The 20747-nt window shown below is 46.1% G+C and overlaps 1 protein-coding gene across 1 annotated transcript in view; it reads right to left on the reverse strand.

Annotated features, from left to right (window-relative positions):
• Positions 1–18451, reverse strand: part of RYK (receptor like tyrosine kinase) — a 62555-nt gene extending 44104 nt beyond the window's left edge. Inside the window, 3 exon segments of the mRNA XM_066326143.1 lie at positions 663–784; positions 18124–18304; positions 18306–18451. Of these exon segments, the coding sequence (XP_066182240.1) occupies positions 663–784; positions 18124–18304; positions 18306–18398 (396 nt within the window). The 5' untranslated portion in view covers positions 18399–18451.
• Positions 18452–20747: the final 2296 nt, after the last annotated feature.

Consider the following 20747-nt stretch of genomic DNA (forward strand, 5'->3'; position numbering starts at 1 on the left):
CTGCTCCTACTGCAGCCTTTCCTACTTAAGGACAGAAGAACAACCATCACTCAAGTTTAAAAAACCCAGAATGAACATCTGGCAGAGACTAAACAGATCATTTCCTATATGAAAATAAATTGTTAAGTAACTGGAAATGCTTCAGAATGTAAGAGTACACGCAATCCCTCCGACAGCTGTTGCTGCATGGTCCAGGCATGGTGATTAAGTGACATAAAAACCCTTTCCATTTAATCAGGGCTCAGTAATAACATACTGGATGCTGCTTTTATAGGCTCTCCTTGTCTCCAAGCATATGTTTCTAGAAATCTCTACAACAATTGCTCTGCATATAATTTCCAGAGGCTTCAGTTCATGGCTTCCCTTCTGTGTGTCCAAATGTACCAAGGGAAGCAATTCCAGAGCCAGTGGCTTGTATGCACATAAGGACCTTGTCAGGAGCAAGAAGTATAAAATACTTTGAAATAAGTGCTTCAGCTTTCTAAGGAACAGCTTGGATGTATGCCATCTTAACTTATTGCCTGCAGTCATACAAACGAGTATTTTCCACCTTGCATATGCTAATTTTTGTGAAGAAAAAAAGCCATTAAATGATAACAGTGGGTATTCACAAAGCAGAACTTGTGTCTCAAGTAACCAGAGTAGAAATCATGTCTGCTCACCTTGGACTTGGCATGCCAGGTGAAGTGGAGATTGTTGGTCTCACTGGGTATTAGGAGATTGAAGGACAAGGCATAGTGATTAACCACATCATTCCTCACGTAAGACAACTCTGCATCCAGACCTGTAAGAAGGAAGAGAACAGTAAGGCGGGGAAGAACAGGACCAAACACATTGGAACAAACAACTTTCAGGACCATGAGCTCCACTTGTATCTTCATGTTTAAGTGAACACTTCCCCCAGTCCATAAATTCCAAGGCAGGTTTGGAGACCAAGGCTCACAGCTGTCAGCTCTCACAGAGTGCCGCAAAGCCTTACAGAACAATCGCTTCAGAGAGGTGCCACAGCCTAAGGAACAAGCTGGAATGCAATGGAAGGAAACACAACTTTTCATACAAACATCCAGGAGAGTCATTACAGGCTCTCCTGAACATCCCCTTTTCTGCTTCTGGGAATCACAGCTCGTTTTCTTTACAACTGTGATCACTCAAACCAAACTGCTCTGGATTATCAGTCAGCTCTCACAGGTTATTCCTTCTGGAATAGCTCATTCCTTGAGCCCGAGACACCTGGGCAGTCTGGAATTAGCTTTAAGGTAATTAGATCACAGAATCCCAGAATGGTTTGGGTGGGAAGGGACCTTAAAAGTCCATCCAGTCCCACCCCCTGCCACAGGCAGGGACACATTCCACTATCCCAGGTTGCTCCAAGCTCTGTCCAACCTGGCTTTGGACACTTCCAGGGATGGGGCAGCCACAGCCTTTCCGGGCAACCTGGGCCAGGGCCTCACCACCCTCACAGGGAACACTTTCTTCTGAATACCTCATCTAAATCTCTCTTTAACAGCTTAAAGCCATTCCCCCTTGTCCTATCCCTGTCAGCTCATGTAAAAAGTCACTCTCCTTCATGGAGAGTGAGAGGTGACATTTGTACACCCAGCAATACCAACATTTCATGTCTACCCTTTGCTCTCTGAACATTTAAATACCCCTAGAGACCTGAAAGCCTCACAAAACTATTAATTTCAAGGCACTAAGGTGCATTTCCCTACATAAGACACAGCCTCTGATATTATAAAAACTGCAGCTGCTGCTATATTTGTGGCACATGATCCAAGGTCACACTGAACACAGGGTAGGACCCTGCAGCTTGCCCTGGGTGTCAACAGCAATTAGTGGTATGGTAAGCACTGCTTCCCTGCAGGGTTAAAATTAATCCCAGCTCCATATCCTCAGGACAAAACCCCACTGGATTTGCAGTCAGTACTATTTAGCCTTGTCTCATACAGCTCCTCCTCCAGTGCTCCCAGTTACACTACCAAGGCTCTTGGACATGCCAGGAGAACGGTGGGGTAAATCAGACACTGAATATTCCACACAGAATGGAATTCAAATCAAACAGTCACAGTGCAAATGGGAATGGACATAGCAGATTCCAGGATTCCTCCTCATGGCCTTCCAGTATCTAAAGGAGGCTTTTAAATAACAGGAAGACATTTTTCAAAGCGAGACAGTGACAGGACAAGAGGGAATGGTTTTAAACTAAGAGGAGAGATTTATATGGGATATCAGGAAGGAAGTGTTCCCTGTGAGGCTGGTGAGCCCCTGGCACAGGGTGCCCAGAGAAGCTGTGGCTGCCCCAACCCTGGAAGTGTCCAATGCCAGGTTGGACAGAGCTTGGAGTAACCTGGGATAGTAGAAGGTGTCCCTGCCCATGGCAGAGGGTGGAACAGGATGAGCTTTTTCCAACCTAAACCATTCTGTGATTCCATGGATTATTTTCTTTTATGGCTAGAAAGTCAAGAATACTGGAGAGGCCGTGACTCCAAGCATTTAAGGCATCCTGAAATCATTTCAAGAATCCAGGCAATCATGAAAGGCTGGGTTTTCTTAAGAAATTAAGAAAAAAATAAATCCAAGAGCAATGAACTGTGTAGATAAGCTGCATTTGAAGAAACAGAGCATCAGCTAAGAGAATTAAGTCCTCCTGTTTAGCGCAAAAACTAGGTACAGATCAGCACAAAGTGACATTTTCTCTTATTTCAGAACTTGATTTAATCCACCTTGTTTCCACAAGATACAAAAATGCAGTCAAGATGTTCCTCTTCTTTCTTCTTGTTGTTAGCCACTTTTATTCCCTGTTGGCTCATCAGGGTCCCAAAACTTAACCAAACCCCCATAGTTTAATCACAGGTACTGGGGGTGGCGAGGGAGAGCACTCCAAAGACTGAATGCATGAAAGGAATCAAGATAATGGAATAATCCCAGGGAGAAATGATCTCATATGAGATGCTGAGCAGAAAAAGAAGCAGGTGCATCTAAGTGTTGAATGCAAACAGTCTGAGACTGTATCTGAAAGAGAAGTTCAATAGTCCTTGTACACATAGTCCCTATTTGCACTTAAAAATAAATGGGAAATGCAAAAACCAGCAAAAAAGGGAGGAGGGTGAAGCCCACACAGCCCCAGACACAAAATAAAATTTTGAAAACACTTAAAAGCAACAGCAAACTTCAAAAACTCCTTTTCCAGATCACGTCTACATGTTTATACATGAAACCCAACTCAGAGTTACCAAACGCAGAAGGAGCCTGGAGAAAAGCTCAGAACTATCAGACACTTGGCATAAGTTCCAATCAAGATGGGAAGGTTTAAAGGCAGAATCTTCATTCAAATGAACCCCATTATGTACAAATCATTTTAAAAATTACTGAAACAAAAGGATTAGCAATGTGAAACAATGCAACTGGAACAAGGAAAATGCCTCCAAAATAAAGAAAACCTCTTGTTACTAAGTGGTCCCAGCTACCAGAGGTTCACAGAAACATTTCAGAATTTCCAGATGATAACCCTTGATTCAATAAAACTTTGCAGAGAAACTGGTCATTTTAATCAAACAGGTAAACAGCGATAAAATTACCTACTGCAAAACCCCAGCTTCATAAAAGTAACATAAAATGCAATCATAACTGACACTGTCAGAAGTATCTCGATGTGCAATATCATCTGAAAGCGTACAAAAGCAAATTATCCTACAGAATATCAATCAAACCTCTAAGCTTTAATTGTGGTACAACACTGAGTAATTTCATTTTAAAGGACACTAACATTTTTGCCTGTACTGCCAGAAAAAGCTCCACACTAACAGGAGACATTCATAATTATAGGAATGTCACAAGCAAAATAGAAGAGCTGCATGAGAATCAATGTTGTGTTGTATTGCTTCAAAATATTATGCTTCAAGACTGTGAGAGAAAAATAATTTTGGAAGTCTTGTAGTACAGCTCTGAATTCCTGAAAAAGGTAGAAGATTGTCTGACTCAGAGTCCTGTTCCCATCAGGGAGCTAAAGAAACTGCCTAGAGAAGGATTAAAACCCAAGGACACAGTGACAATTTACCAGCAGATCCCCTGTGCTTCCGGTGTTCGTGGATCACAAACTTCAGGAAGTTCCTCAAGAAGGCTGCAGTGGGACTTTTGACTTGACTTCCTCAAGTGGGCTGGAGTGCCAGGACGAGGGGGAATGGCTTCCCACTGTCAGAGGGCAGGGTTAGATGGGATACTGGGAAGAAATTCTTCCCTGTGAGGGTGGTGGGGTCCTGGCATAGGTTACCCAGAGAAGCTGTGGCGGCCCCATCTCTGGAAGTGTCCAAGGCCAGGCTGGATGGGGCTTGGAGCAATCTGGGATAGTGGGGGGTGTCCCTGCCCCAGGCAGGGGGTGGGACTGGATGGGCTTTAAGGTCCCTTCCAACCCAAACCTTTCCATGATTCTGTGATTAAACTCACAGGCAGTATCTCTCAATTGCTTCTCATTAGATCTATTTTCTCCTAGGAATCTGAGTTAATGTTTTCTCCAAGCCTGGAAACCGATGGATACACCCTTGGGAAATGTCAGTGTTTCAACACTGTACAGAAATTTCCTCTTTTTTAAACTTATCAACAATTAAGACATTTTCTCTCTAGCACATCTTTTCCCATCAGTTAACTACAGACAAAATTCTATTTCCTATGCACAGCTAAGAACCAGGGTCCTCTCCAGACAAGCAAGCTCCCATATCCCCACCTCAAATCCACCACAGAACAGATCTGCTTCCAGATCATCCTTCCATTCCTAATTTTTCATCCCCTCACTACCTCCCTAACTCAACCTTGAATTCCCCAAGCACTCTGTATAATTTATCTCAATCAGGCCAGCAAAACACACAAAACTTTGCAGCTGAACCTGCCAGTGAGAAAAAGCCCCAGCCTGTGCTGCAGGCAGGCAGCCAGGCAGGCTGGTGTGTTCTGCAGCCACAGGGGAGCCCAGTGCTGATCCTGAACCCAGGAGCTGCACCACATTCCAGCTGTAAGGGAAGGCACCGGGAAAGTAAGGCCAGGTCAGGAATCACACAGGGCACTGCAGAGAACAGCAGTGTGAGCCAGGGTTCGCTGATGGGGTGCGGGATCTGAGTCTCACCGTGACAGCTGAAGTCTAGCTCAGAATTGCTTTAATTCTGCATTTCCCCTTTTTCCTTCAGACTTGCACACTTACACATGCCTGGCAACATTCCTTATTTAACCCTTCAGCGAGCCAAGTGCAAGGAGTCAAGCTGGCACTATGCAAGGAGAGTAAACAAGTGAGGGAACACTCCTCAGTGAGTTTAACTCCCTGGATTAGTGAGGATGCCCAGGAGCATCTCAAACGGAGGGTGAGACTGCAGCAGCACTTGGATGGAACTTACACTAAAACACTCCTGTGACTTCATCAGATGCTGTAAGGTTTTTCCAATGCACACTTTGGACATAGGCAAGTTAGAAAAATGGCATCAAATGAAGCAGGTCACTGCCAATACAGCCTAAAGCAGTGACCTTGACTTTCCACTTTTTTAGTGTAAATCACTTTCAAACTCAGCAGCAGCATAAGATGCACCAGCTCAGGTAGCAGGTTGCAGAGCAAAAGAGAAACAAGTTCAAGTTTCTCAGTTGTTTCCGATTTCAAGAATGGTCAGTAAACTACTTAACCTAAACCTCCCTACTGGTGGGTGAGGGGAGGGAAAATGTCATCCTGCAAATGCTGGGTTCCTCTGAAGGTGCTGAATTCTTCCTTTGCACTAAGTAGGGCAAATCCGAGATGGATTTAATGTTCTGTGTCCTAAATGGAATAATGAAAGGAGAAAACAGGTGGCCCTAGGAGGAAAACACGGATGCTATACAACCAGCTACAGGAAATGGGCAGCTCCTGAATAATTTTCCGGACGAAGTGGCAAAACCTAAATAAAGGGGTGAAGACTCTTACAAAGAAATACCACAAAATGCAGAGGAGGAAAAGCAGCTTCTGTTGGTTTAGGCAGAATATTGGTGATCGATGCTGACCAGTTTGAAAAGCTGGGCCTAAACAAGTCCATATGCAGACACGGCACAGCACGGATGGATCTGGTTTCTCCTTACTTAGACTTGACCAACCTACACCAACACACACAAAATCAGTTGGGAGCAATGCTCTGCTGGATTTCGAGGCAAAACCACCAACCTCTTACCCAGGCAACCTCTGAATCTCATTATTAACTTCGCCCTCTTTATACCTTGAGCACAGACTTGAAAGAATAAATTAAAGTTCAAGGCAAACAAAAAGGTAGATTTAAGCAGCAGCACAGAGAAAGTCTGCCATTCTTTGCACTGTTTAACATAACAAAGCATCTGAAGAAGCTCAGAAAGGAAGGGGAGAGGCCAACTTTTATTCCCAGATGCCAAGGATGCTGGACAGCCCTTGTGTTCGTGATAAAACTGAATCAGGTCAGACAGACTAGCAGCCTAACAAAACACTTACTGGCAAATGTCCTTGTGCAAATGCAGTCTAGCTTCAACTTTTTTTTTTTTTTTTTTCTTTTTTTTTTTTTTTTTTTTCCTTTTTCTTTTTCACAATATACAAAAGAAATTTGCCTCTGCCACCATGGGAAAATTGGATTTTATTTTTATGAAGCAAATCTATCATGCAACATGCACCAGAACTAACACGTTCATCTTAAAGACAGTGTTTAGGAGTCTCTTACGTGGGGTTTCACTTCATTACTAAAAGACTTCAAATCTCCATAACATAATTCTGGCAGATTTTGTCTTAAATGGGGAGATCAAAAATGAGTGTGCAATGCAAAAGTTTCCTATTAGACTAGGGCTAGAATATTGCAAAAAAGCAGCATTTCATTAAAAGCTGTCTGGTAACAACAGCTGACAATTATCTGTCCAGTGGCTCCCCAGCAGAGAAATGACTGAAACTGGGGACTGTTTTCTTAATGCTCTAGTCTGTAATTTAGAAGAGTTTCTTCATCAGCAGCTGAGAAATCTCCACAGTGTGACATAAAATCACCACAGCCCACCCAGAGCAGAGCCACTCCTGATCCTGACTCACAGCCACTGAAACCAATTAACAGGGAAGATTTACTCAGTTCAGTGAGTTATGATCTTTCTATAAACATTTTATTTGTTCTATTATGTCCCCCAGAGAATGAGGCCTCTGCTCCCAAGCAGCTCATCTGGGTTAGTCTCTGGCCAGACCAGAAGTTTCCAGGCCAGGATGAACACTCATGTGAGAGAGTACAAACCTCAAGGTTCAACAGCCCTCCAACATCACCCCCCTCCCAAGCCTGCTCATCCCACTCCATAAACACACTGGATTCTCCCACTACTGGACAATTTACCCTACTGAAGAAAGACAGCTTCTTCTTACTTTCATTTTCCTGTCATTTAAAGTGCATCCTAAGTCTGAAACACTGACTTTAAATGCTAAACTTTGCTGGTTTTGTAGCAGGTTCTGCAAATGTCTACTGGAAAATACGGCCCAAACGTCAGGAAATGTGACTGCAGAATTAAAAATCAGCTCTTGACTACCGAATTTTATTTTTTTTAACAGAGTAGAAAGAACACGTTCCCAGAGCAAGCCTTATTAGTTTGAATGTACTTAATTAATTCAACAATCAGCTTGCTCAGGGCTGAAACTACAGCTGGGAGTTCAAAGATACAAAGGAAAAAAATGCAAACTGATCCACATGGATCGATTTAGTTTAGAAAATAGCAAACTATGAGGAATGCAATACTAAGCCTCTGAAAATACAGACACACGAAAAACTACTCACATCATTTTTGTGCATATCCAGTGTATACAACAACAAAGTGAAATTTGCTTTACTAAAGAAAGTAATTGACCAGCCTTCCACCTGCATTTTTACCTAAGTTTTCCATAAAGCTACAGTCTGCCAGTTAGAGTTGTTGGTCAGGATTTTGGGCTGAAATACTTGTTTTTAAACACCTTCACACATTAGGAGCCTCTGGAAAAGATGACTGATGAAAGATAAAACCGGGCAAAAACAAGTTAAACCTTCAGCAACATGGAGATGATAAAGAAGCAGCTTTTCAGTCTCCTAACACAGGCACCAGGGACTGTCAAAGGATAGTGATCAGTGTCAAGCTGAAAGACACAGCAGCAGCACAGACCCAGCAATACTCATAGCTCTGCAAGCTCACCTAACTCCAAGGAGCAGCAGAAGAGGGAACATGGGCTGTGGTTGTTACCTGTGCAGAGTTAACTTCTCATGAGCTGGAGGGGGAATATAACGTGCAAGGCATTCAATTTGAGGAAATACCCAACATAACTTCAAGGCAATTAATGCACCTTTGAAAACGGACCAAGACTCCTGGCAGGAAATCTTAGCAGGAAGCTTTCCAACATCCAGCAAAAGGGAGAAAAACTCTGAGCTGAGAGCTCTCATTAAGTCCTTGTGAATCTTCACAGGCAGTTCACCCCCAATTCACATCATTGATACTGTTAAATACAATTTGCAAATTCAACACGTCAGGCAAACAACGGGATTTTTTCCCCTGAAAGGCCTTTGGGAAAGTCACAGGGAGGACTTCCTCACTTCCACAGGAAGAAGCTCCCCTAGGAGATGCCACCTGCTGCTGAAAATAACAATATTTTCCTCAACCCATACTAAATAGAAGATATTTATTCTTCCTAGGACCCACCTGCTTACCCTTTTTCTCTGAACAGCAACAGCAATTACATTCCAACCACCTGCTTCTTCTTTTCTCCTTTGGCTACAGAAAAAAAAAAAATCTCCACTTTTCTGCTAGGAAGGACATAAAGCTCCCTATAGAAATAGTTAAATGACACTTCTTCATGGAGAGAGGAAAATCCAAACCAAAACCATATATCTCACCTCAGAGGAAAATGCAACTGAACTCTGCTCCTGAAAACACCTTTCTAAAAGAAATTCAGCAAGAAAAAAAAAAAAAAAACTAGAAAACTCACCAAAATCAGCATCCACGTTGCTTTTAATAGGCAGGTTGGTGCACATGAATTACCTGGAGCACAGATTCCAAAGGAAAAATGCAGTAGAGATCCACAAAAAGGATACTTGAAGGCAGAGGAAAATTAGTGGCAAGGACCTACACAGAGGGCACGGGGAGACGGGACAAGAGGGAATAGGAATGGCACAGGTACAGGGTTGGAAGTAACTGAAAGGAAACTCTGTAACACAAAATAATAAATCTAACTTTAGGGAAATATAGAAAAGAACTTTATTCTTATAAAGTTGTTATAAAAAACTTTTATTCTTATGAAATAAAAATTTAACACAACAGCTATGGCAAATTTCATCATTACTGTAATATGAAGTTTGATGCTCCTTTTGAATTAGAATGAAAACAAACACCAAGTATAGAAAACCAAAAAGTTCCCTCCTCATGAACTGCAGCTGGCAAGAACCCAGCCCTCAAAATAAAACAACCTCTGATCAAATACTCAGTAGTGCCCCAAAGCTTTGGAAGGCAGCTGCTGTCATATTCCCAGCTAAAACACCACCACCTCACAGAGGTGTGCCAGGTGTCAATTGGGCTCATGAGCAATGCGTGTTTGTGGTGTTTCAGTGTCACCTACTTAGAGAAGTCATGCCATTTTATTTTTATTTCATTTAGTTATAGCAATGCACACCCATGTTGATTTAGTTATCCCTGTAGACAAGACCCTAAGTCACCTCCAGATCAGTGTCCAGGCCAGCGACATGGCTATTCCAGCAATGAGTACCCGACAGAGAACAAATACATTTAATGTTAATTAGGAAGAACAGACACACCCTCTCTCTCAGTGCTCCAGATCTCTCAGCCTTGAAGCCCATACTCCTGGTTCTGTGCCTGACATGACTGCTGAAGGGATAATGGACTGTCCACATTTTTTGAGATGCTTTGAACAGCATCAGAATGACACGGATCATTTAATACAAAACCAAGCTCTAAACAAACTAAGCTAGGTCTGTTCGCTCCTGTGGCCATCTCTAAACCCACAGAGCTTATTGGTGTTTTTTTAATTAGGAATTACTCTACAAGGCCTTTAATTTATTTCAAAAAAGGCCCAAACAGACTGGAGAGGAGAACCATCATTAGTTTATCAGCCTGCTCTACCTTTCCAAGCCTCCCAAGCAGCAGCTCCCATGCCTGTGTTCCCACTCTGCTCTTTCCCAAGCAGTGTGCTGAAATCAATACACTGGTTAATTTAATTACAGCTATTCAACACCCAGTAAGTGGCAGTGAAATTCTAAAGCATCACATTAGTTTCATGCTGTTGCTTCTGCTCCCAGCTCTCCGGAGCAGTCAGTGCAAATATGTGAGTTATCCGCTTGAAAGAAGGACAAAGGCAGCGATGGAAGAGCAATAATGCGTTTGAAGCCTCTGCCATCACGCCCTTTGTGCCGCCACAAGGCGTTTGCAGAGAGTGTTAGCATTCATCCCGACACGGGAGCTGCTGGTGCTGCTGCCATTCCAGGGAAAAAGGGAAAAGAACTGAATTCACCAGGCACAACTCATTAAATGCACTTCAGCCTGTACGCGCTGCTCTCACGGCTGAGACCTCGAGTATGGTTCAATCCTACACACTAAAGTACAGAGGAGTAACTCTGACTTAACACCCATCCCCTGCAAGGAAAGTAGGAGCCTCCGTGATATTCCAGTCTGGATAGTTTCAGGTAGGAATTAGTCATCAAGCCATTTCACTAGAGCTCAGCACAACCGTGAATCAACGCATTTGGAATTCGTCTCATTAATTCAGCTTTTCCAGTATCCAAACACAACTCTGAATAGCAGAAGAGGAGGAGAAAAACACAAGGTTTCATCCTTTAAAATACCCAGAGTGGACAGTACAGCTGCCTCCACAGCTCCCACTCTCAGGAAAACATCACCCTGGGATTCCTCATGCCTGTGAACATGATGCCTATCTCCTGGATTTCTCTCTGTGCAGGTGGTGTTTAGGAGCAGTTTCAGGCCCTGCCCTCCTCCCAGTATACTGAGTCCTTCTTGCTGGCTTTTCTCATGCATGCAGGGAGCTGTGCCTCCATTTCCTCTCTTTTGCTCCCACTCTGTATGTGCACTGGAGGGAGAAAGAAGCCAAACAATCAGCAGTGATAAATAGGATGCTGCCAAACAGAATGCAGGTGTAAAGTCACAGGAGTGAGGAATGCAGCCTTGGGAATTTTTCCCCTCGCTACCACCAGGACAGCCTCCAGTCTCAGAGGTCAGGTTTCTTCCAAGTCCCTGACACACAAATGTTACAAGAGCCACAAACATTTATCACTAAACAGACCTTGGCCTCTTGGGAGCTGAAATGGCTGTTTCCTCCCAGGCCTGAGCACAGACAGAGCTGCACGAGGCAGCCAGGCCACGCTCTGCCCGTGCAGTCCCGCTTGAACACCAGTTTGCAGAAGGAAAGAGCCTTCTTCCAGGCAGGATTCAGACAGAGCCCCCAGCAGTGTAAATTCCAACACATGAGCTGATGCGATAAAGCAAGACTCAGAAATCAGCAATGCTCAGCAGATCAACACATGCAAGGACTGAAGTTTATTTCACAGACTTCTGCCTTAGTGGCATCATAGAATATGGTTTCAAAGCAATCCTAATCCAGGCCAGAGGCTGCCTCCTCCAGGAGGAAAGACTTTCACTGGCTATATCAAGCTTCTAGAAGCTTATTCTTCTGCAGGTTTGCAAGCATTACCAATATGCAGTGGATCATATGATTTTGCATATCTCCAAAGAAATGGCAGTGCACTGTTATTGGAACTGTGCCAGCTAAAGGGGAGGTCACAGAATGGAAAGAGACAGTGGAACCCCAACCACAGCTCGTTCTCGTCCAGAAGCCTCAATACGGATGTGAACCACAGCACTGGGTCAAATCAGATCAACGGGCACCCAGGCACAACGGGAGGCTCCAGAACAGACACAGGTAAATCAGACAGACACCCAGGCACAACGGGAGGCTCCAGAACAGACACAGGTAAAACAGACAGACACCCAGGCACAACGGGAGGCTCCAGAACGGACACAGGTAAATCAGACAGACACTCAGGCACAATGAGAGGGTCCAGAACGGACACAGGCTGCTGCAGAGAACTTGTCACGACCTGCTGCTGCTGCACAGCCCCAGACATCCACCTGTCCCCAGCCCCACTGCTCCAGTGCAGGCTGGGTAACACTCGCCCACAATCCCAAACCCACCAGCTACTACACAGCCATCATGGACTGTCAGTGGGCTAAAGGGCTTAACAGAGTGAAGTAAAATAATTACTATCCTAAAAACAGCACTTGCATTTCACTGGATATATCAGGACATTTTCAGCAGCTTGATTTTGTTTCAGTGTCTGGTGTTTGTCAGGATGAGAAGTACGCTTTCCATCCAGGTGTGCACCTATGTAAATCTTCCCTTTCTACTGGTGCCATGAAGTGGGATTTTGTACTCCTGCAAAGACAGGCTTGTGGAACACTGCAAAAGTAGAGTGTGCAAAAAGCTTCTGTTCTTCAGAGCCAAGCACTTAAAAGCTATGAAATGAAGATTTCAGAACACGTATACAAGAGAACCTGATCTTGAACAGTAAATCATGTACCACACACACATCTGCTTCCATATCTTGGGATACTCAAACATCTGCTCCTTGGGGAATATCTTCTTTATCCTCCTGCAACTTTAGAGGCTCTTCACTGCATTTTTTCTAGTACCTGTGAGTTCCCCAACTCCCAGGAAAAATGATCTTGGGTGCTGCTAACAACCTTTACTCAGATCACAGCACTGGCTGCCTGGTGGTGCTCCAGGCTGTGATGCTATCCAAGACAGGCTGAGTGAGATTTTAACAAGGCCCTTAATCTTTTCAAGAATCACAAAGAATACACACTTTCAGCTCCCTTTCATAACAACCAAGCAACAAAGGAACAAGAGGATTTCCAGCCACTATATACTCAGTGAAAGTACCATAAAGCACTTTTGATGGGAACTCCGGTGGCCAGCTCCCCAAAACAGTGACATCAACACTGCTGAATCACAGTATAAAATGAAGACAATTAACATCATCTGCTGCAATAAGATGATGTTTAGACTCAATTTCTAACATACAAAATTGCATTTGGCCTGTAATTTCCCAGGACTCTGACCAGCCCTTGTGAAGGCACACAACAGACCACTGGGCTTCCCAAGAGAAGAGGCAGAGCTACAGGAGAGGGTTCAGTGAAGGACCACAAAGAGGATTAAAGGAACTGCAACACCTCTACCATGAGAAAACACGGGGGAAGCTAGAGCTGTTCATCCTGGAGAAGAGCTGGCTCAGGGGGATCTCATCAATGCATATAAATATTCCAAAGTGTGTACAGAGAGGATGAAAGCAGGTTCCCACCACTGCCCAGTAACAAGATCCTAAAAAAGGGCACAAACTGAAACACGGGAGGGTCTGCCTGAACAGCAAGAAAAACTCATACAGTGAGGGTGACTGAGCACTGGCACAGGCTGCCCACAGAGGTGGTGAAGTCTCCACGCTCTGAGATGTTCAAAAGCCCCAGGATGTGGTGCTGGACAAGCAGCTTTGGGTGGCCCAGTTTGAGCAGGGGGTGGGACCAGATGACCTCCAGAGCTCTCTGCCAACATCAACCACTCTGTGAGTCACCACCTCAATTTAAAAACCAAACAACCAACCCTCTGCTGTAATAGATTTTGCATCGATGTTGCATCTTCCAGACAGACAATTCATTTAAGTAAACTGCACAATAGCTTTTAATGGAATTCTAGAACACGTAAGTACAAGCCACATAAGTGAAATTAATTTAACGCTGAATTGAGTGAGTCCAAATCTAAAACTAACAACAGACAGCATTCAGTGATTGCTCAGAACAAACTAGGCCAGAGAACACTAAATTTGGAAACTCAATGTAAACATTGTAGGACTTCTGACTTTTAAATTCCCCTGCAATTCTAATTTAGCCCCTGTATATATATGCATTATGATAGCTCTTAGCTACACAATGCGGGGGAATTTTCCCCCCATGGGACTAAAGTCTCAGTTAACATCCAGACCAGATTCCTTAAAAGACCCAGAACCATGTGACAGGAGGCCTATCCACAGGACCAAATTCACAGCTGAAATACACGAAGTCTGCAAAAAAAAAAAAAAACCAAAAAACCTGCAGGGACAGAAAGGGTTGTCCTCACTGCTTAAGCACCTTATTGCTGCCATGAATGCTGCAAAAGAACAGTCTACAATGCCAGGAGAACTGCTTAAGCCAAGTTTTCACAGGCAGCTATTGATTCTGGTCCTCAGAATTAGAGGATAAGACCTGAGGTCTGTGAGGCTGTGCTCAGAACTGCTGGGAACTCAAAATCAAGGTCTAAAAGATACACCAGGAATGCACAAAATGCCAGATAACACCGTTTATTGAAACAGACTAGATCCAATCCTTAGTTACGAAAGCTTTCTAATATTAGAAAATATTCTAATAACAATGAATATTTCCTACCTTATTCTCTAAACCTTAGATTGCTACCTGCTAAACAGAGATATATCAGCCTTCACATCCCAGGATCCTATGAAAAGCAGAACAATGGAGCATCTCAACACAAGGCAAACACCACATTTTGATTTCATGGGAAAAGTGGAATGAAAGTCACTAAATCAAGTAACTCATCACTAACTTCACACCACCTGTGTTTCCAGCACCATAAGGTGGTGACTGGAAAAAGGGATAGAATCAGGCAGTGTTCTCACATCTGTACAGTCACTACACAAGAGTAAAAAACTTTCTTCAGGTCTAAGCACAACACCAAGAAAGACTCTCCAGACGAATCAGCTCAAAAAGCTACAGATGACAGTGCCAAGAGAGTTCACACTTGGTTGTGGTGCTCTGGATGTCTCTCCACAAAAAGCAGCACTCTCCTTCCTCCTCCCCAGCTCCCTGCTCTCAATCCTGACACCTCTGGCTCCTGCTGCCATCGCTGGAGTCATCTCAGCCAAGACCCCTCAGCTAGCTCCTTCCTACTCCATCACCTCTATTGCCAAATCCTGCCTGGTGCAAGCGGAATCTGACACATTCAGCTATGTGAAAACCGCACGTTATTCTTCCCAAAGGCTTGTAGTCTGGATGGCTGGGAATATTTTCCATGGGAATGGCAAGAGAGATTTCTGACAGAGACACCATATGCCTGCCATATAGCAAGTCCTGCTTTCAGACCCTGAGAATTCCACAGCGTTTCGAAATAAAAATCCACCTCACACAACAAGATGAGCCAGTTTCTTCTAGTTTTCTTCTACATAAACCCCTGAAGACTACAAAACAATTCCTCCTAAGGCAGACACATGGTCAGAATTCCACAGCCCGACGGTGGAAATCTGGCGGGAGCACACAGGAAAGGAGCAGGCAGTTTTCACTGTAAATCACCATATTTGTCCTTCTTCCACGCCACAGAGAACAGCAGCCACGAATAATCTGCAACAAGTTCCTGTTTCACTTACAAGAGCTACAACCTGATTAAAACACAACCTATGATTCTGCAAGACAGCAAAGCCCGAGTTTGGGGAAAACAGCAGCACCAGACACTCCACTGAACCGTGTCAGCCTGGCTGATGGAGAGATCATGTGGAGATACTGCCCACAGAGCTTCCACCAAACCCCGGGGATGCTCCAGCTCTGCATTGCTGGCTGTGACTGATTCAGCAGCCACATGGGTGCTTACATTTATTCCTAATCAAATTTGTCACCTGAAGATGTATAGGGGTGATATGTAAAAGTGTGACAACAGCACAGGCTGTAGTAACTGCAGTAATTCCATGTAATCTTTGGGTTTATAAGCAGAAGAGTTTGAGAGTTTCTGTTCAGCCACAGCAAGGCAGTAGCAGAGAAAAGTTTGTTTAGAGACAAAAGGTGAAAAAATCCAGCTTCTATTAGCAGCTTCACTGAACTTAACACTTCACTTCACAAGCAACCCCATTTTTCTATCCCCGTGACTATCCCAGCATCTGCCGAAGCACGGGTTTTCTCAGGGAAGTTCCAGAAGCTGAACCCCCTCACTGCTCTTTGCAAGTTCACACATCGGTACGAGGCCTTAAACCATGAACTTGATTGTATGTAAACCCCAAACAGATACTACAAAATGGAACACATGAAAGCCTAGGTTTGCTTTCAGAATCATGGAGACCTGGAACAAAACTGTCTGTCCCTCTGGATTTTATTCTGCCAGAGGAATACATGAAGCTATTGGTAAATTGGCCTGTGTCTAAATACTTCCTTAAACTACACCTCACCTACAGCAGAGAGCACATGTAGAGATACCCCTAAAATTAAATCTGCTCATGCCAACAACACAATTTAGATCCTGGAAGTTTAGTGTGCAACAGATTTCCAGTGATCTGAACCCCAGCAACTGAAGGAAGTCCCAGTTTACTTCCACATTAGATTCCAATTTATCCAAGACACTGGGGTCACAGAGAACAGATCATTCATGTCAGATACTTAAAGTGATATAAACCAGCTACAGACAGCTGAGTAGTGCATGCCCTTCAGCCATGCAGTAACAGACATCCATAAGGGAAGCCACAGGAAGAAATTTAGCTTTAAAAATAGTAACAGCACATCTTGCCTCCTCAGTTGCTACTTCATGATGAATAATTATGCCAGTGGGCCACAGAAGCCTGAACAAATTCAACTAACAGAGATTTCAAGCACTAGACACATGAGAGATCAAACCTTGCCATTCAGTACTCCCAAGATTAACTACTTATTTAGAATCCCAGCTCACCAGACATTTCCAACCTCTATCTGTACCGTAGCATCTGGCAGCAAGCACGTGCCATGCACAAATGACAACAGCAGGACACTGATCACCAGGGCAAATCATGAGGGAAAGATATTTACAGTGTTCTTCAGTCCCCAGATCCCCTGAGTTAGGTCAGCTGTGTGCTCACAGAGTGCAAATTAACTGGAGATATTTTTATTTTGTCCATTTGACGCAAATAAAGTGTTGCACTGCCAGTTTTCCAGCTTGCAGAGATACATGGCACCTGGGAAAACAAATCACTGGAGACACCAACAGATTTGTTTTGAGACTCCAACCACCAACTCTAAAAAAGAGCCTATGCAAGCCAAAGCCTACAGAAAACAAATCTTTGTTTAAGTCAGACTCTCCAAGCACAGAACTCCTGTGAAAGCCTTCCACAGCAGGCCAGATGGGGGACTTCAAGAACTGCCTCCAAGTCCTTGCGCAGCGATTGTCAGCCTGCCTAGAAATTAAGATTCCTTTCACACACACACCCGATTATTGCCAGGTCTCCCCTCTGCCGTCTGCATGTCACTTGCCTGGCTAATTAAACCATGGGCCTGAGCCCACCTCTTCCAGGGCTAACCCTGCTCCCACAGGACACTATCCCTGGTTGCTCCAGTCTGGGGAACCCCTCACTATTAGGGTGAAGCTAATGTGCTTTTTTCTTCCTCCAATCACACACACACAAGGCAGCACAGAGACCACTTTGACTCATCCATTCTCACCACGACCCCAGGGCTACAAACCCCACAGATCCCTGGGATCACTCATCCCAACCCCAGTCATAGCTCTTCATACCCTCCTGAGCTTCAGGTCCTTCATCCCCGCTCAGGACCCTTTCCATCATCCTGTGCACCCCCCAAATGTGCATTCCTTGCAGGAGTCCCACAGACATCCCCCGTCTCCTGGACCCCACAGCAAACCCCTAGTCCTGCTGACACCCACCACAGAGCCTCAGCCCTCACCCTCCCGAGACCCAGATCCCTCATCCCCGCTCGCAGCCACTCCCACAGAACCCTCACAAATCTCTGGATTCACCCATTCCCACTCCAGACCCAGACTCCCATTCTCTCGTGAGCTGGAGGTCCTTCATCCCCACTCAGCAGCCCTCTCCGCCCTCCCCTGCATCCGAGCTCTGCTTCCCTCTCAGCATTCCCACAGACACCCCCAATTCCCTCCTGGACCCCACAGCCTCCTCCGGTCCTGCTGACGCCCACCATTCCTAGCCCAGACCCACAGTCCCTCATCCTTTTCCAGCCCCCCAAATTTCCACCTCGGCCCACAGAGCCCCCCTCAGCCCGTCCTGAGCGGCCGGACTCCCCCCGCCTCAGCCCCGCACCGCCTCCGGGCTCCATGTCGCCGCCGGGCACACTCACCGATCAGCTGCCGCACCTCCTCCTCGCTCAGGTAAATGCTGAGGCTGGGCCCGGGGCCGCCGGGGGGCCAGTCCGGGGCGTGCGGGCTCGGGCCGGGCTGGCCCCGGACGCCGGCGGGCAGCACCAGCAGCAGCAGCAGCGGCGGCAGGAGGAGGAGGAGGAGGAGATGGCGGCGCGGGCCCCCGCACCCGCCGGCCCCGCCGCGGCCCCGCGCCCGCCTCCCCCGCCGCCTCACGGGGCCGTCCCCCGCCGGGCTCCCGGCGGCGCGGCGCCATGGCTCCGCGGGGCCGGAGGGCCGGACGCAGGGCCGGGGGGAAGCGGGCGGAACCCCCCGCCCCGCCGGACCCTCGCACGGCGCGGCCGCCGCCAGGCCCCGCCCCGCGCACGCGCCGCTCCCGCCGCCGCGGGCGCCCCCTCGGCGCTGGCGGGAGGGGCGGGATCCCCCTCACGGCTCTTCCCGCCTCTTCCCGCATCCCGCCCGGCGCCGGGAGGAAGGGGAGGAGGGAGAGCGGCCCCGGTCCCTGCGGAGTGCCCTCGCAGAATGACAAAATCACTGAGGGCGCGGAAGACTTCGAAGACCACCGGGTTCCAGCCTATGACCGATCCCAACCTTGTCACCCGGCCCGGAGCATGAGTGCCATGTTCAGGCCTTCCTTAGACACCTCCGGGGACGGAGACTCCAAACCTCCCTGGGCAGCCCTTATAATGCCTGGCCACCCTTTCCATGATGTCCAGTATGAACTTCTCCTGGCACAGCCTGAAGCCGTTCCCTCTTATCCTGTCCCTGTTCCCTGGGAGCAGAGCCCGACCCTCGCCTGGCTATTCCCTCTTGTCACGGAGTTGTGCAGGGCCAGAAGGTTCATCCTGAGCCTGCTTTTTCTCCAGGCTGAGCTCCCTCAGCCACTCCTGATGCTGCAGCCCCTTCCCCAGCTCCATTTCCTTCACTGGATATGCTCCAGCTCCTCCATGTCCTTCTTGTGAGGGCCAGAGCTGGACGCAGCACCCCAGGGGCTTCACAGTGCCCATCGCTGCCCTGGTCCTGTTGAACCCATTGGCCTCTTGCCCACATGGGCACACCTGGGCTCATGCCCAGCCACTGTCGACCACCATCTCCAAAGTCCTGTTCAGGTCTTTTATGGCATCTGATCCCATCCTGGAGGTCACCCACTGAATCACCTCATGCTCGCCCTGAGACATTGCACATCCCCATGCTTTGGCTTAGCTGTCGTTGCCTCCACCCCCAAACCCTCCCAGCCTGCTCTAGCCATCCATCCAGGATGGGCCAAGGGGTCACGGCCATGACCAGAAATGCTCTGCCAAAACATCCCTGATAAAAGATAATCCCAAGGTGACAGGCTATGGGATGCCTGGTGCCCACCAAAGCTGCTCCATCCGCTGGACAGGGGAGAGAAAATAAAGCTCTCCTAAGCTGAGGTAAAAACGGAGAGACCACTCAGCAATTACTGTTATGGGCAAATCAGACTCAGTTTGAGGAAATGTATGGAATTCATTACCAATCAGATTGGTAGGATAATGAGAAGCCTGTTTTGGAGCTGCGCGGCATCAGCCCCATCAAACACGGGAAGATTCTGGCAGTTTCTCAAATCAGCCACTCCTTACAGCTCCCCCACTACCCAAAACTCAACACACTGCTCAGAAGCTTTCCCAACTAGAAATACTGCTGAAATACCAGCGTTTTAGTTTAAAAGAATTTCCTTTTTTGGTAATTTTTTTTTAACAAAACATGAGGGTTTTTTAAATGCACTGTTTATAGGTATATAAAACATACTGATATTATATTTAATGTTTTAATCTGCTTATCTTTCAGAGCTAAGAAGCAGCAGCATTTCATTTCACTGTAACAAAGGGCCTTTGGCCCACAGAGGATGGGGATTTCAGCTCCAGCCAAGCCATTGCTGCCTGTAACAATCCTGAAGTAAAATCCAAACTGTAAACACATCTCCTGTTCTGTTACAGTATGGAATGCCAGCAGCAGGGCTGCTTGACAGCTGATATATTTTAAAAGAATGCAATAATAATCAAGTCCAACGATGCAAACAACATTAAATTCCAATGTGAGGCTTTGAATCTCCTATACAAACATTCCTGACCTTTCCCCAAAATCCTCTGCTGTGCAGAATTTCAGAAGTAAGGATTTCTGTGGCAGTTTGGTGCAAAACTCTTTTTCAAGGTGTCCACCTTTCCCCCGAGACATAAAACCTCTGTTCCAATTGGCTTAGGAAGGGGATTTTGGTTTTCTCAGCTGGCTGCTGACCTAAACACACCTCGTTCGGGCTGAAGAACCACCTGCATTGTCACCTTCCTCCCTGCTGTCACACCTGGCTGCTCTCCAGCTCCTCTGGAATCCCCAGCACAGTGACAGCTTTATTATTAGCAAATCCATCACTGGGAGCTGCCTGCTTGGTTAAGATTTTCAGCAAAAGCATCGAAATATTCACTTATGACCATTAAATCCCTTAATGGCTTTGAATTTTATGCTCCCTCCTGACTTGCTGGGAGGAATTTTCTCCTGTGGGACACCATGACAGGAGGACAGTGCAGGGTAATTGGCCATGGTGGGGTTTAATCACTGAGTCTTTCAGCTCATAATCATAAGTGTGAAA

The sequence above is a fragment of the Sylvia atricapilla genome, chromosome 10 (genome assembly GCF_009819655.1).
Source record: "Sylvia atricapilla isolate bSylAtr1 chromosome 10, bSylAtr1.pri, whole genome shotgun sequence".
NCBI classification, from domain to species: domain Eukaryota; kingdom Metazoa; phylum Chordata; class Aves; order Passeriformes; family Sylviidae; genus Sylvia; species Sylvia atricapilla.